The 12,736-nt window shown below is 38.0% G+C and overlaps 1 protein-coding gene across 2 annotated transcripts in view; it reads right to left on the bottom strand.

Moving 5' to 3' along the window:
- Positions 1-4,282: 4,282 nt before the first annotated feature.
- LOC114455431 (protein FAM126B) overlaps positions 4,283-12,736 on the bottom strand; it is a 51,619-nt gene continuing 43,165 nt past the window's right edge. Inside the window, exons 12-13 of one of the 2 annotated variants that reach the window (XM_028436665.1) lie at positions 12,421-12,618; positions 4,283-8,595 (exon numbers count right to left, since the gene is read on the bottom strand). In XM_028436665.1, coding sequence (XP_028292466.1) covers positions 8,000-8,595; positions 12,421-12,618 — 794 coding nt within the window. In that variant the 3' untranslated portion in view covers positions 4,283-7,999. The remainder of the gene's footprint in view (positions 8,596-12,420; positions 12,619-12,736) is intronic. The other variant, XM_028436666.1, reaches the window with a different exon arrangement.

Raw genomic sequence — 12,736 nt, 5'->3', positions numbered from 1 at the left:
TCTGCATTATTTACACTCCCTCCACTCAGGTCCACCTTTAACAGGACTGATATAACTAACATCATCCACTTACTACACAGCAGATCAGTTACATCAACTTTTATAGCAGGGCCACAGAAATGTGATTGATCTGAGGGCTAAATTATTTATACATGAAAAGGTTTTTATGTATTTTTCTTTTCATTAGGTCTATTATTCTGTCAATTTTGTGTGTATTTTTGGAGACAATTTGTATATTATTAGGGATGTAACGATTAATCGTAAGGCAGTTAAAAATCGATTCATAGGTTTCACGGTTGATTTTCTGAAAATTGAATCGCAGTACTTTTTTTAACCAGCAGAAGTGTTGGCGGCGGGCGGAGTCTGCTAATACTTTCTTTCTGGCCGCCTTCTACTCTTAAATATGTTAATAAATGATTCATTACCCCTTTAGCACCGAAACAATATCTGTAATATTACTTGAATATCTGTAAAAGTCACGTTTTTCTATTATCTCTGTCTGCTAGCATAGCTTCTCTTCTTCACTGCAAGATATCTGCATGCCAACCGACCACTGGGTTACCAGCGCCCTCTACTGGTCCAAACAAATATGACGTAAATCAGTGCAATCACGTTTTTTTTTTTTTAAAGTCCAATTGTTAAGGCACAAAATACATTTTCAGTTGCACTTTTAAAAGAAAAAGAACTATTATGCAGTTTTGCATTGTTTATTATAGAACCAGAATTTAAATTAATAGGCTTCATTTTCATTTGTATTATTCCTTTATTTATTTCATTCAAGATTTATTTTTAGTTAAATTGCATTGTTTTGAATAGTTTATTAAGGGATTCTTTTGACAATGAAAAATAAAAGGAAAATAATACAGTGTTTTCTAGTTTTTTTCCCAAAAAAAAAATTTGTCTACAGTCCCATTTTGTAAATGAAAAAATTGTGAGAGAATCGTATCGTGAATATTTTTGTTGTTTTGTTTATTATCCTGTAAGTTTACGTGAGTTTGGGAGTCATTTTGTTTGTTTTTGGTTTTTTTTGTTGCCTTTTGTGTATTTTTGTTGTTATTTTATGTATTTTTGGAGTCATTTTGTGTGTTTTTGTATATAATCCTGTAAGTGCTGTGTACTTCTTGTATTTCTGTTGCCTTTTGTACAGTTTATTTTTATTGCCTTGGGTGTATTTTTGGAGTCATTTTGTGTATTGGTTTTGTCATTTTGTGTATTTTGCAGTCACCTTGTGTGTTTTTGTTGTTATCTCGTGTAATTTTCCGTTTCAGTTGCCCATTTACAGTATGAATTACACCAATAACATCATCCACACAGAAGGACTAAACCACAGTCACCATCTTATATTATTCACTTCCTGTCCTATATCACTGCCTAATGATCATCCTTGAGTCCCACAAAAACAACACAGTGACACACATTTACGTTAAAAACAGGAACCTTACACACATCTCCAAAGTAACATTATTTAATGTTGAGATTTGAATGAAAAGGAAACTTTTACCTCACTGATCTTTCTCCTCTTTCATTGGTGAACAACAAATGGGCACTAGTGAGGTTGGCCATCAAAAATAATGTGTGTTTTGTGTTGTTCAGCAGTAGTTGCTTAGAAACTCCTGTGCAGTGTAAACTCAGGGGTTACTGTACAGAGCACTGAATGAGAAGGAGAAGATATTATACACAGTGGTTTTCAACTCATGGGTCGGGAACTGAAAGTGGGTCTTCGACTCTTATCTGGTTTAAAAAACCAACAAAAACCCAATTTTCCTTTTACTTTGAAGGGGAATATACAAAAATGTCACTTCTTATAGCAGACGTTTTGAAGAACGAAACTTTTGTCCAAATGGAACAAACCCTGATATGTTTATAATTATTGTGATGTGTATTTGAAAAAATAGAAGAATTAAAAACAGAACTTTAATACATTTTTACCTATCACCATACATTTCAGGCGACCCCACATGGGGTCCCGAACCCAAGGTTGAAAAACCCTGGAATAAGTTGTCTATAATTAATTAATTCTGTTTTCTTTTAATCACCTGCTATGTAACGTCTTGTTAATTTTTAAAAATGGTAAATTCTTGTAACTTAATTATAAAAATATAATCGATTTAAGTTGACCAGTAGGTGGTTTGCATGTTCTCCCTGTACGTACCTGTTTTACGATATTTACTGCACTTGAATGAAAGAAAATTCAGTTATTTATTAGATTAGACAGATTTTCAGCTTGCTGTGTCGTATCATATGTTTGTAGAGAAATAATTATCAGTTTAAATTCAAACTTGTGAAGCGTTTGCATGTGCTCTGTGAGATGTTGTGTACAAGCAGCAGTGATGATCTCTACAAACACATCACTCACTCAAGCGTGGTTACAGCACAATATTTATTCAACAATATACAGATTCTCATCTCTCTACATCATCAGATTCTTTTTTATATCTCATCTGCTTTTCACTTTTGTACATACATTATTTACAAGATTTAAAATAAGTCTCTCTCCGTTTATACAGCATTAGTACAGTGATCTCACATCCTCGAGATTCATCAAAGCTGATGGGTTTTTAGATTTTTTTATTTTTATTTTTTAATGTATTTATTTGATAGCGAACTGAGGTCTTGGAGCCACAGGGCAGCAAAATGGCAGGAGGGCTTAACATGCACCACGAGGGATGAATCCTGATGGTCGTCTCCTCACTCTCGGTGGGAAGGGGGGGGACAGCTTCAATGCACATGCTCCCTCCCACCAAACACACATCAATAACAGCATGTGCACACACACACGCTCAAAAATAATCAAAAAAATAATCAAAAATGAGAGAAATATTGCATAGAATTAAATTCTGAGAACAGAAATTTTGGTGCTGCCATTTTCCCCCCATAATGATGATGAACTCCTGAGACCTTCCACAGCCATTAACTTTTTTTTTTTTTTTAAATTTTTGGTTTCAAAACAAAAATATAAAGATTTGTACCCTCTGACTTGAAACAAAAAATAAAATAAATTGCTTTGTATAGGAAGTGACATCCCACAGAACAAGTACTACTTTTAAAGAGACTCAAACCCTGCATTTAGTCAACAACACACACTCGCAAACCTATAATATATGCGTCACTTCAGTAGCCGTGAATGGATAAAGTGCATTTGATGCTGTACTAAAACAAAGCTGTGTTACACACGCAGGACAGGAAATCAACTTCTACCAGAAAATGATCCACTCAGATAAAGACTCCTCAAATGATTACCAAAAACAACAAAAATAGATACATTTGATCTCTAAAAGCAAGCAGGGTTGGGGTCAATTATAATTGCAATCGTGTAATTGATAATTACAGTTATGATATAATTATAACTGTTTCGTAATTTTTAAATTGCTTTTGTAACTGTAATTCCATTCCATAAACTGTTAAAGTTCTATTTCTTACACAATATTTATGTAGTTAAAAATTATAAGAATATTCATGTTTCAACTTTTTCCCACGACCTGTAACTGCCTTTGAGAATAATTTACCATAAAAAAAAAAAATTTAAAAAAATTAAAAATTTAAAAAAATCTACTGGTAAATGGACGGAAAAAAGGCTCAGACGCCCACACCAAAAATATTAATACCAATATTTTCATTGATTAGGAAGTCTAACAAGAAACTAATTAGATAATAGATCATATTTTTTGTGTATTTTACACGTGTCAAACCCAAGGCCCAGGTGCCAAATCCGGCCATTTAGTGCATCCAATTCGGCCCACAGGAGAAGGTAAAAATTACAGGAAAAAAAAAAAAAAAAAAAAAAACATGAATTATTGTGTAAATTACCAAATTATCCAGTTGTAGTGATCTCAAATTCACCAATTTATTGAAACTACACAATATTTTGTGGGGCTTGCAGTTTTCTTTTGTTCACATCAACCTTTTCATCTCACAAAGTGACAATAATGAGTCAACATATGTGACATTAGGTGGGAAAAGTGGTGGAAAGGGTTTATATAAGTGCTGAAAATGTCTAGAAAGTGGAAAAACTGTGCAGAAAAGGCATTGGAATTTGATGAAGTGGTAGAAATGGGAGTAATGTGACAAAAATGCATTAAAAAGAGCAAAAATATGGCCATAAAAAGTGATGAAAATAAGTTAAAATATGGTAAGTTTGGTGTAGTTATAGGACAAAAACAAGGTAGAAATAAACAAAAATGGGCTAAAATTGTTAGTTCTTTGTTTTTTGAAGGCATCTGGCGACCACAAATGGGGTCCTGACCCCAAGGTTGAGAACTGATGGTTTATATCACATTTTTAATTGCAAATTTGTGGAAAGATCTCTCAATTTTTCCACAAATTTTGCAATTTCTTAAAAATAAATGCCTCTAAATTACACAAAAATTGTTACAAAATCAAGATTGTTTGAACTGATATTAAAAACTTTTGCTGTGCACAATTAAGGTTAAAATTGTAGTTTTTACCACACCTAAAATCTGCGGCCCACTTGAGATCAAACTGGTCCATATTTGGCCCCTGAACCACAATGACTTTGACACCCCTGCAATAAAGGCTCAATAATTGTTTTGAATTGAACTTTAGTAATTGAGAATGCAATTGTAATTGACTTTCAGGTGGAAAAATAATATTAATAACTTAATTGTAATTGTAAAATGGAATTGACCCCATCCCTGAAAGCTAAGTGCACTCTATGAGGATGTAGGAGAATAAATCTGTGGTTAAGAGCATTGGCTGTAGTTCACTTCCTGTCCTGCTCACATGCAAACAATAACAACAACACAAATATATCTCCGTTAACTACATCATGGACCTGGTCAGATGGACGTGGATCCAACAACACAACAGCAGGTGTTTAAAAACGATGACTCCAGTCCAGCAAGAGGAGGGGGAATGAGGAGCATGTGGTTTCATTTTTTTTTTTTTTGGCCTGAACATGTTTTTAAGGCTAAAGCGCACGCACGCACGCACGCACGCACGCACGCACGCACACACGCACACACACGCACACGCACACACACACACACACACACACACGTTCATCATGTTCAAATAGCAACATGCACCAATAATACACAGAAGCTTCTACCAGAGTTGGGGTCAATTACAATTGTGATCGCGTAATTGATCATTCATTACAAGTATGATGTAATTATAATTGCAATTTTAAAAATCTGTTGTTGTCATAACCATATTTAAATTGTAAATTACTTTGATAAATTGACTTAGTAATTGAAATTCCCATAAAAATTCTATAGAAATTGTCATAATTTTACACAAAACTGGGGAACCATGTTACAGTTCTACACATTAATTATTAAAATATGTATAATATATCAAGCTTTACCACATTTGACCATTTTAGAAAATATTAAAACCTATATTTTCATTGACTAGGAAGCCCAGAAAGTTAATCAAAAGATAGGAAACACTACTACTACTAATAATGCATCGATTTTATATAGCGCTTTTTTTTTTGGGACTCAAAGTCGCTTAACAGAACACAGAAACATAAAGAAATATAAAAATCAAAGAAAGGCAAGTTAAAAAAAAAATAAAAATACATTAGAATTAATGAAATGATCTAGTTGATAGATATTAGCGTTGTCATAAGAGATGCTTACACAAAGCTAACACAAAAGGAAGGTTAACTTTTATTACGTTATTTATTTTAGGCTCAGTAATTGAGAATGTAATTGTAATCAACTTTTTGAGGATACAAAATCATTGTAGTAAAATTGTATTTAGAAAAAAATGTTGGTCACTGTAATCATAAATTAATTGTAATTGAAAATGGGTAACTGAAAACGTAATTGTAACTGAAAAATGGAATTAACCCCAACCCTGGCTTCTATTGTTTTTATACAGGAACGCGCACAAAGCAAGAAATTAAACAAGGTGAAGCTGCTGCATCTAAAGGCATGTGAACACATCCCTTTGTTTCAATTAAAAGCATTTTAAAAACAAGCAGGAAAAAAAAAGGCAATAAAAATTAAAATTAAGACAAAATCCGAGCCTTTCCTAAGAGAGGATGTGTTGGCACATCTGGTACAGAGGAGGAGGAGGAGGAGGAGGAGGAGGAGGAGGAAGAGGGATAGAGGACGTAGACGTGGGGTTTTGGCTGAGCACTTTCACTCTTTTAGAAACAGCAGCTCATCAGCCCCATGCAGAGAGCGCTACACAAGGCTATAGCTGTGCGGCTGGTGCAGGCATGTTCACAGCAGAGATCCAACTCATGCGCATGACCGTTCCAAACAATTGCACTTTTCTAAAATCTTTACACAGAAAAAACAAAAAAACACACCAAAAAACAAACAGGGAGTTTAAATAATTGTTAAAAAATTATATTTTTCTCCTGCAGGCCACACTTTTGCATGACGTGAGCTGGAAAAGGCCCAGATGTTCAGTTCAGTAAGATTTACAGCATCAGTGGGTGGAGGGAGGGTGAAAGCACTTCACATCTCCACGTGTTGCGACAGGTGGACACACAATGAGGTAGAACGAAACATACATTGTGATGTTTTTTTTTTTAAATTACAGCCATGGAGAACACTCACATGCAGTGGGCAGCGTTAACCTCCAGAGGGCAGCGACACACCAGCTCAAACATGACACCACTCCAATGATGGAGGAGCAACAAAGCTGCACTTTGGAAAAAACAGATTCAGCTCAAGATCAGACATCAAGTCACTAAACAGACAAACATGAGCTCCTTTACGTTTCTTATTCTGTTTAAAGTGTGGCCACGCAGTTACCACATCTGTGTTAAATATATTCATTAAATCTGTGATTGCTTTGAAATGCTAAAAACCACAAAAATGAATCAGTCTGAAGAATCAACACTATGGAAAACTCTTTGGATTGTGACTTTAGCATAAACATTTGAAATATGTAAAGATTGTAAATCATTTAAGTTTAAAAAAAAAAAAAAAAAAAGAAAAAGAATAGAAATCAGCAAGTAGGATTGCACATAAACCCGGTATTAAAACGGGAAGGAAGAGGGAGACAGAAGCTTAACCCAACTCTATATGAGTGACTGTTATTGCTGATTAATTTTGACTGATTCAGTCAGAAACTAAAAAAAAAAAGTGAAATGTCGTTACATGACCTACAGCAAGTCATAGAAATGTATTTTCTTTAAGTTCAAGTGTTGGAATGCTTATGTTGGTCAGACGGAGGGATGGATGCAGTCCCATCCTGGACGGTGTTGGACTTTCAGTCACATTTAACACACCAGCAGGTCACTACCAGTGTTTAATGAGTGTGGAAAGGAAAGGGAGGGCCACACTGAGGGAGAGTTCCTAAACACACACACACACGCACACACACACACACAACGCTGGACAGACTTGTATCAGAGAAGTAAAGAATCGTGACGACCCAAACTGCTTGTTTAGTATGTTAAGGTATAATTTATTCAGGCAACTGTTACTTAGGAAATCCACTTTAATCTCCCGACATGTTTCAACTGCCAGTCTTCGTCAGAGGCGTCTGCTGATCGCTTTGATTTTTCTTTAAAGATTCCTTCACTTCCGCATAGTAATTAAAAAACAAAACAAAAACAATCTTGTGGGGATTAATACGAGGAAATCAAGGAAACATCAAAGCAATGAGCAGACGCCTCTGATGAAAACTGCTAATTGAAAGTCGAAACATGTCAGGAGATCAAAGTGAATTTCACGTCAACTGCCAGTCTTTGTCGGAGACGTCTGCTGATGCCTTTGATGTTTCCTTTGAAGTTTCCTTGACTTCCGTGTAGTAATTGAAAAAGACAAAATTAATCTTGCTGGTATTACTGCACGTAAGTCAAGGAAACCTTAAAGGAAACATCAAAGCGATCAGCAGATACCTCTGACAAAGACTGGCAGTTGAAACATGTCAGGAGATCTAAGTGGATTTCCTAAGCAACAATTGTCTGAATAAATGAAACCTTAACATCCTAAACTGCTTGTATGTATGTGAAGCTATGTGGTTGTGTGGTATAGTGTGTGGTTGTGTGTTGAATTCCCTGCCCTGGAGTTCAGACCTGTGATATGATCTGCATGTTGAAGCTGGGAGAGCGGGACTGCTTGGTGAGTGGGGCTCCAGGCAACAGCAGTTCCTCCTCCGGCCTGATCAGGTGATCCTCCTGCAGGCTGATGGTGGAGTGGCGGTGGGCGCCCCCTGCTGGGAGCCCACCTCCTTTGCTGGAGCCTTCCACTTCCTCCCCGAGGTTGTCCTTCCCTGCGATCACATTTAAATTCATGCAGTCAAAGGACTTGCTGGAGGAGGTGCTGCCAGTCCGCACCAGTGTCGGCCCCGCTGGGAAGCTCAGGTTCTTCTTAATGAGACTGAGTTGGATGGCTTCCAGGTTGATGCTGGCGGGAGGAGACTGTTGCCGGGGGCGATGCTTCTCTGCCTCCCGCTCTCGCTCCTTCTCCTTGTCCCGGGACAGCCGGGCCGTGATGGCTTTCTTGATGCTGCTGCCACTGCTGTTCAGACTGCCGCCCCTCGGCCCCACGCCACCGCCCGCCTTTGTTCCACCGGGCTGGCTACTGTTGGAGGCCCCGGAGGAGAAACCTTCATCCGGGTCATTGATGTTGAAGGAATCTTCCCCGCCGCTCATGCCATCAGCATCTGAATGTGAGCGGAGGCCGACAGAGCAGAATCGTGAGTAAACGGGAGAATCATTCACAGCATTGGAACACGTTTATATTCTATGGTATGTTAAGGTTTCATTTATTCAGACAATTCACTTTTGATCTCCTGAAATGTTTTAACTGTCAACTGCCAGTCTTAGTCAGAGCCGTCTGTTGATCGCTTTGATGTTTCCTTTGAAGTTTTCTTTGGTAACACCTTACTTGAAGTTTTATACATAAGGCTGACATAACGCTGTCATTAGCATGAATAAGGTGTCATTAAATGCTCTCTAAATTATGACACCTTTCGCTAAATTACGACACCTTTGGAGCCATGTTGGCATTTTTTGGGTTAGGGTAACGAACGACACCCTTCATGACACCTTATTTATGCTAATGACAGGTGTCATGTCATAATAATGACAGAATAATGTCAGCCTTTATGTATAAAACTTCAAGTAAAGTGTAAACGATTATTTTTGTCTTCTTTTTGAATAGTATACTATTACAAAAGTTATTTTAAGTATAGGTATAGGTATAAAAATAATCTTGCTAGATCTACTACACGGACGACAAGTAAACCTCAAAGGAATCATCAAAGCGATACCTCTGACCAAGGCTGACAGTTGAAATATGTCAGGAGATCAAAAGTGGATTTCCTTAGGAACAGTTGCCTGAATAAATTAAACATTAGCATACTGTTCAAAAAGAAAACAAAAGGAATCTTGCTGAAATTACTACGTCACAGTTTCTTACTATCACTACACCTGCAATTAACTACTTCTGTAAACATCACACCACAGAGGAAAATAGCAGGGACTGCTAACCTGCAGTAGCACACACAAAAAGGACATAAAAACATTTTACTAAAATCTCTTCTACTCTAAACTTGAACTGACTAAAATTGTGTCTGAAAAAACTAGGTGGAGAAAAAAAAAAGAGAATGTGGAAAAACAAACAAAAAAATAAAGAACAGGAAGTGATTAAAAGAAGAAAGAGAAAGTGATTAAACCTGAAATATCCAGTAATTTAAAAAAAATATATATATATACCAAAATGGGGTCACGATCCAAAAATGTTGGGAACAACTGGATTAAACAAAGGTGGAGGGGACAAAGACAAGAGGAAAAGCAACATAAAAACTAAAGAAGTGAAAGAAAGAGTGAGCAAGAAAAGATGAAAAAGCGAGACAAAGGTGGAGGAAAAAGGAGATAAAGATGAGATGATAGAAAAGTAAAAGGTCAGAAATGAAAGTGGAGAAAGAAGCTGACGACTATAAAGTAATTAGAAGAGAACAAGGGAAAAAAGATACAAATCAAGTCAAACTAAATTGATTTTGATGAGGATCAAAGTAAAAGAATGAAGTGAATGCAGTCAAGGAATGAGTAGAAAATGATGGATTTATCGTCAATTTTTTTTTTTTAAATAAATCAGTAGGTAAAGTTATTGGTCAATCAGACCAGCACTGAGCAGTGTGTGTTTAGGTTTCATTGAGCACACAGCCACCCTGACCTCTGATGTAACTCAGATCAACTCAAACCTGAACGAGATAACCCTGAGCTTACCTCAGTCAGCTAAAAACATCCATTCTCAGTGAAAATATACACACAATGGAAACCTGACCAAACCAAATCAGGACTAAGATCTGAATATTCAAACATTAGTATGCAGCCTCCCAATGACAGCTGAAAGAGAAAAGACCTTAAATCATGACAGAAAACAAAAAAGATTCAATAATCAGGGTCAAGTTTGGTTAATAATGAGAAGGATCAGTCGTTTCTCTCCCTCATGCAGAGTTTGGACAAGCAGAACTGGACAAAAGGGCATCGCAGGAATGGAGAAGCAGAGAACAAATCATCTGGGCTGACATGCACATGACAGGAGGAAAAGACGCATGCTCTCCTTCCTCATCCCTCGTTTCTCCTGCGGCTCAGAGGTCACGTGCTGGGCCTGGTGAGGCGAGGACCGCCAATCCATACCGAGCACCTCATCATATCAATAGCTCTCCAGTAAGAGACGACGCCCCCTGGGGCGGCTCCTTACTGCTGCTATTGACGTTCGATTTTAGTCCTTTCTGCGGACTAAACCATTCAATCTAAGATAGGGAGGGCTGTTGAATCTATGCTGTTTGGCATTTGTTGGTATGAGCAGTGTGAAAAGAGGAAGAATCAATGTATCCTCCCATCCTTCACTATAACCTTTTAATAAATACCACTATTTAAAAAAAAAAAAAAAAAAGGTCACTTTACAGCCCAACATCCTCAAAATTCTGAATGGGTCATTACATGTCATTTCAACAAATTTTCATGACATCCCACACACTTGTGCACACTAATGCAGACATAATGTAAAGGGATGGGGACACTGAGACAAACAATGACCAGCTGATTTCACTATTTAGGAGATCAAAACACACAATGGGACACAAAATGGGCCATACAGTCCTAGAAGCTACTTTATCATCAAAAATGTTTCTTTTGAAATCAAGTAAAAACACAATGGCCCTCATTTATCAAAATGGGTGCAAATTTGAGTGCACATTTGGTCGTACGATAGGAACAATGTGTGATTTATGAAACATTCCTAATTGACCAATCCAAGCGTACAAATGATCGGGTGTTGATAAATGCGGCGGCTGAATTTGATTGTCAATAACGTGTAATGCCCTGCTGTTTCTGAGGCCACGTTAAACAAGAAAAAAGCTCAAACAAGAAAAGAAGCTTTTCCAAATTTAAAACTAGCATCCTCACTTCTGAGGTGGAGCTTTTTGACGGTGTGAAAATTAGAATTAAAGAAGCGCATTTAAACGCTCTGTGGAAGAGAATCAGGTGCCGAGTGAGCAGGTGACGTCTGCCCCCCCGTGTGCGCTGCGGGCAACTTTACAACAGAGATCTTGGAGACACGCATGGATATGAAGCTTTAGGCAATAAATATTACATTAAAATAAATGAACAATCAAAATGCTCAAAAAAAGCCTTAAAAATTACAAAATGTCACTTGTCTGTGTCTATTGTGTCTTTAGCCTATAAATCATCACATTACCGATTACTGCACCACATTTGTAAAAAAAACTATTTACATTTAAAAGAATGAATGAGGTTCTATTAACGTCCAGATCTGAACGTACGAACGGTTGATAAATGAGGGCCATTGTGCTACAATGAACAAATTAATTTGGCTTGCCTGCGTTGGGACGAATCTTTTTGTTTATTTTAGCTTTTCCTTTTGATGTTTATATTTCAATAATAATATTCAATACAGGTCACTGAAACTTACAGAAGTGTGTGCATGCAGGGTCCATTCCCACTCACTGAGCTGTGTTAGAGGAACCCAATGGTAACCAAGAGGGAAGCTCCTGGAATATAGAAACCAGTAGAAAGCCAGCACTGACATGTGCTGCCGTTAGAGAGGTGAAATGGGCAGCACACGGGCAGGAAGTAAGAACAGACTCAACATGCTCAGTGAGTGACAAGGGCAGCACTTGAACTTGAAGTCATGATAAAGGAAAAGAGAAGCTATGACTTCATGACAGGCTCATGCAAAATAGCCACAAGCCAAACTTCCATAACCCAGAATAGGCGACTCTTCCATTCTTTAGTGAGACGACAAATAGCAAAAGTTCTGCTGGTGAAGGACTTGTTAGCTGAGGGTTGGAGACTGGATGAGTTAGTGTACTCTGGGGAAGTGAAGAGGCAGCCCAATGCGGCAAGAAAGGGGGGACAGAACTAACTGCCACGAGCTAGGGAGGGGGTATTATCAGGAGGGTGGGAGGATACAGGAGCAGGGGGCGCCTTCTCCTGAGGACGAGGACCCCGTCCCCTACCCTCGAGTGTGATGGGGGGAATGATGTTGCAGTTGTTGCTGTGGTGGCTGTGATGCCGCCCTTCTCTGTCCTCTTTAGCTGTGGGCTCCCGAGGGGGGTGGTGGTGGTGGTGGTGGAGGTGGCTGTGGTGGTGGTGGGCGAGGATACGAGGGCTGACGGTGAGGGTCAACTCAGCATCGCTTGAGTCGTCAAAACAATCTGGGAGTCAACAACAAGATGAGGAGACGGTGTTTCTTTAGTAGCAGATAGCGTCGATTGGTTTGGGCTTCAGATCGGGCCTGATGTCTGAGTGTAGATTAGTGTGTTGACCGTTGAT

The sequence above is a fragment of the Gouania willdenowi genome, chromosome 21 (assembly GCF_900634775.1).
Source record: "Gouania willdenowi chromosome 21, fGouWil2.1, whole genome shotgun sequence".
In the NCBI taxonomy this organism is placed as follows: domain Eukaryota; kingdom Metazoa; phylum Chordata; class Actinopteri; order Blenniiformes; family Gobiesocidae; genus Gouania; species Gouania willdenowi.
The sequence above is the reverse complement of the archived record's forward strand: the minus strand, read 5'-3'. Positions and strand labels throughout refer to the sequence as shown.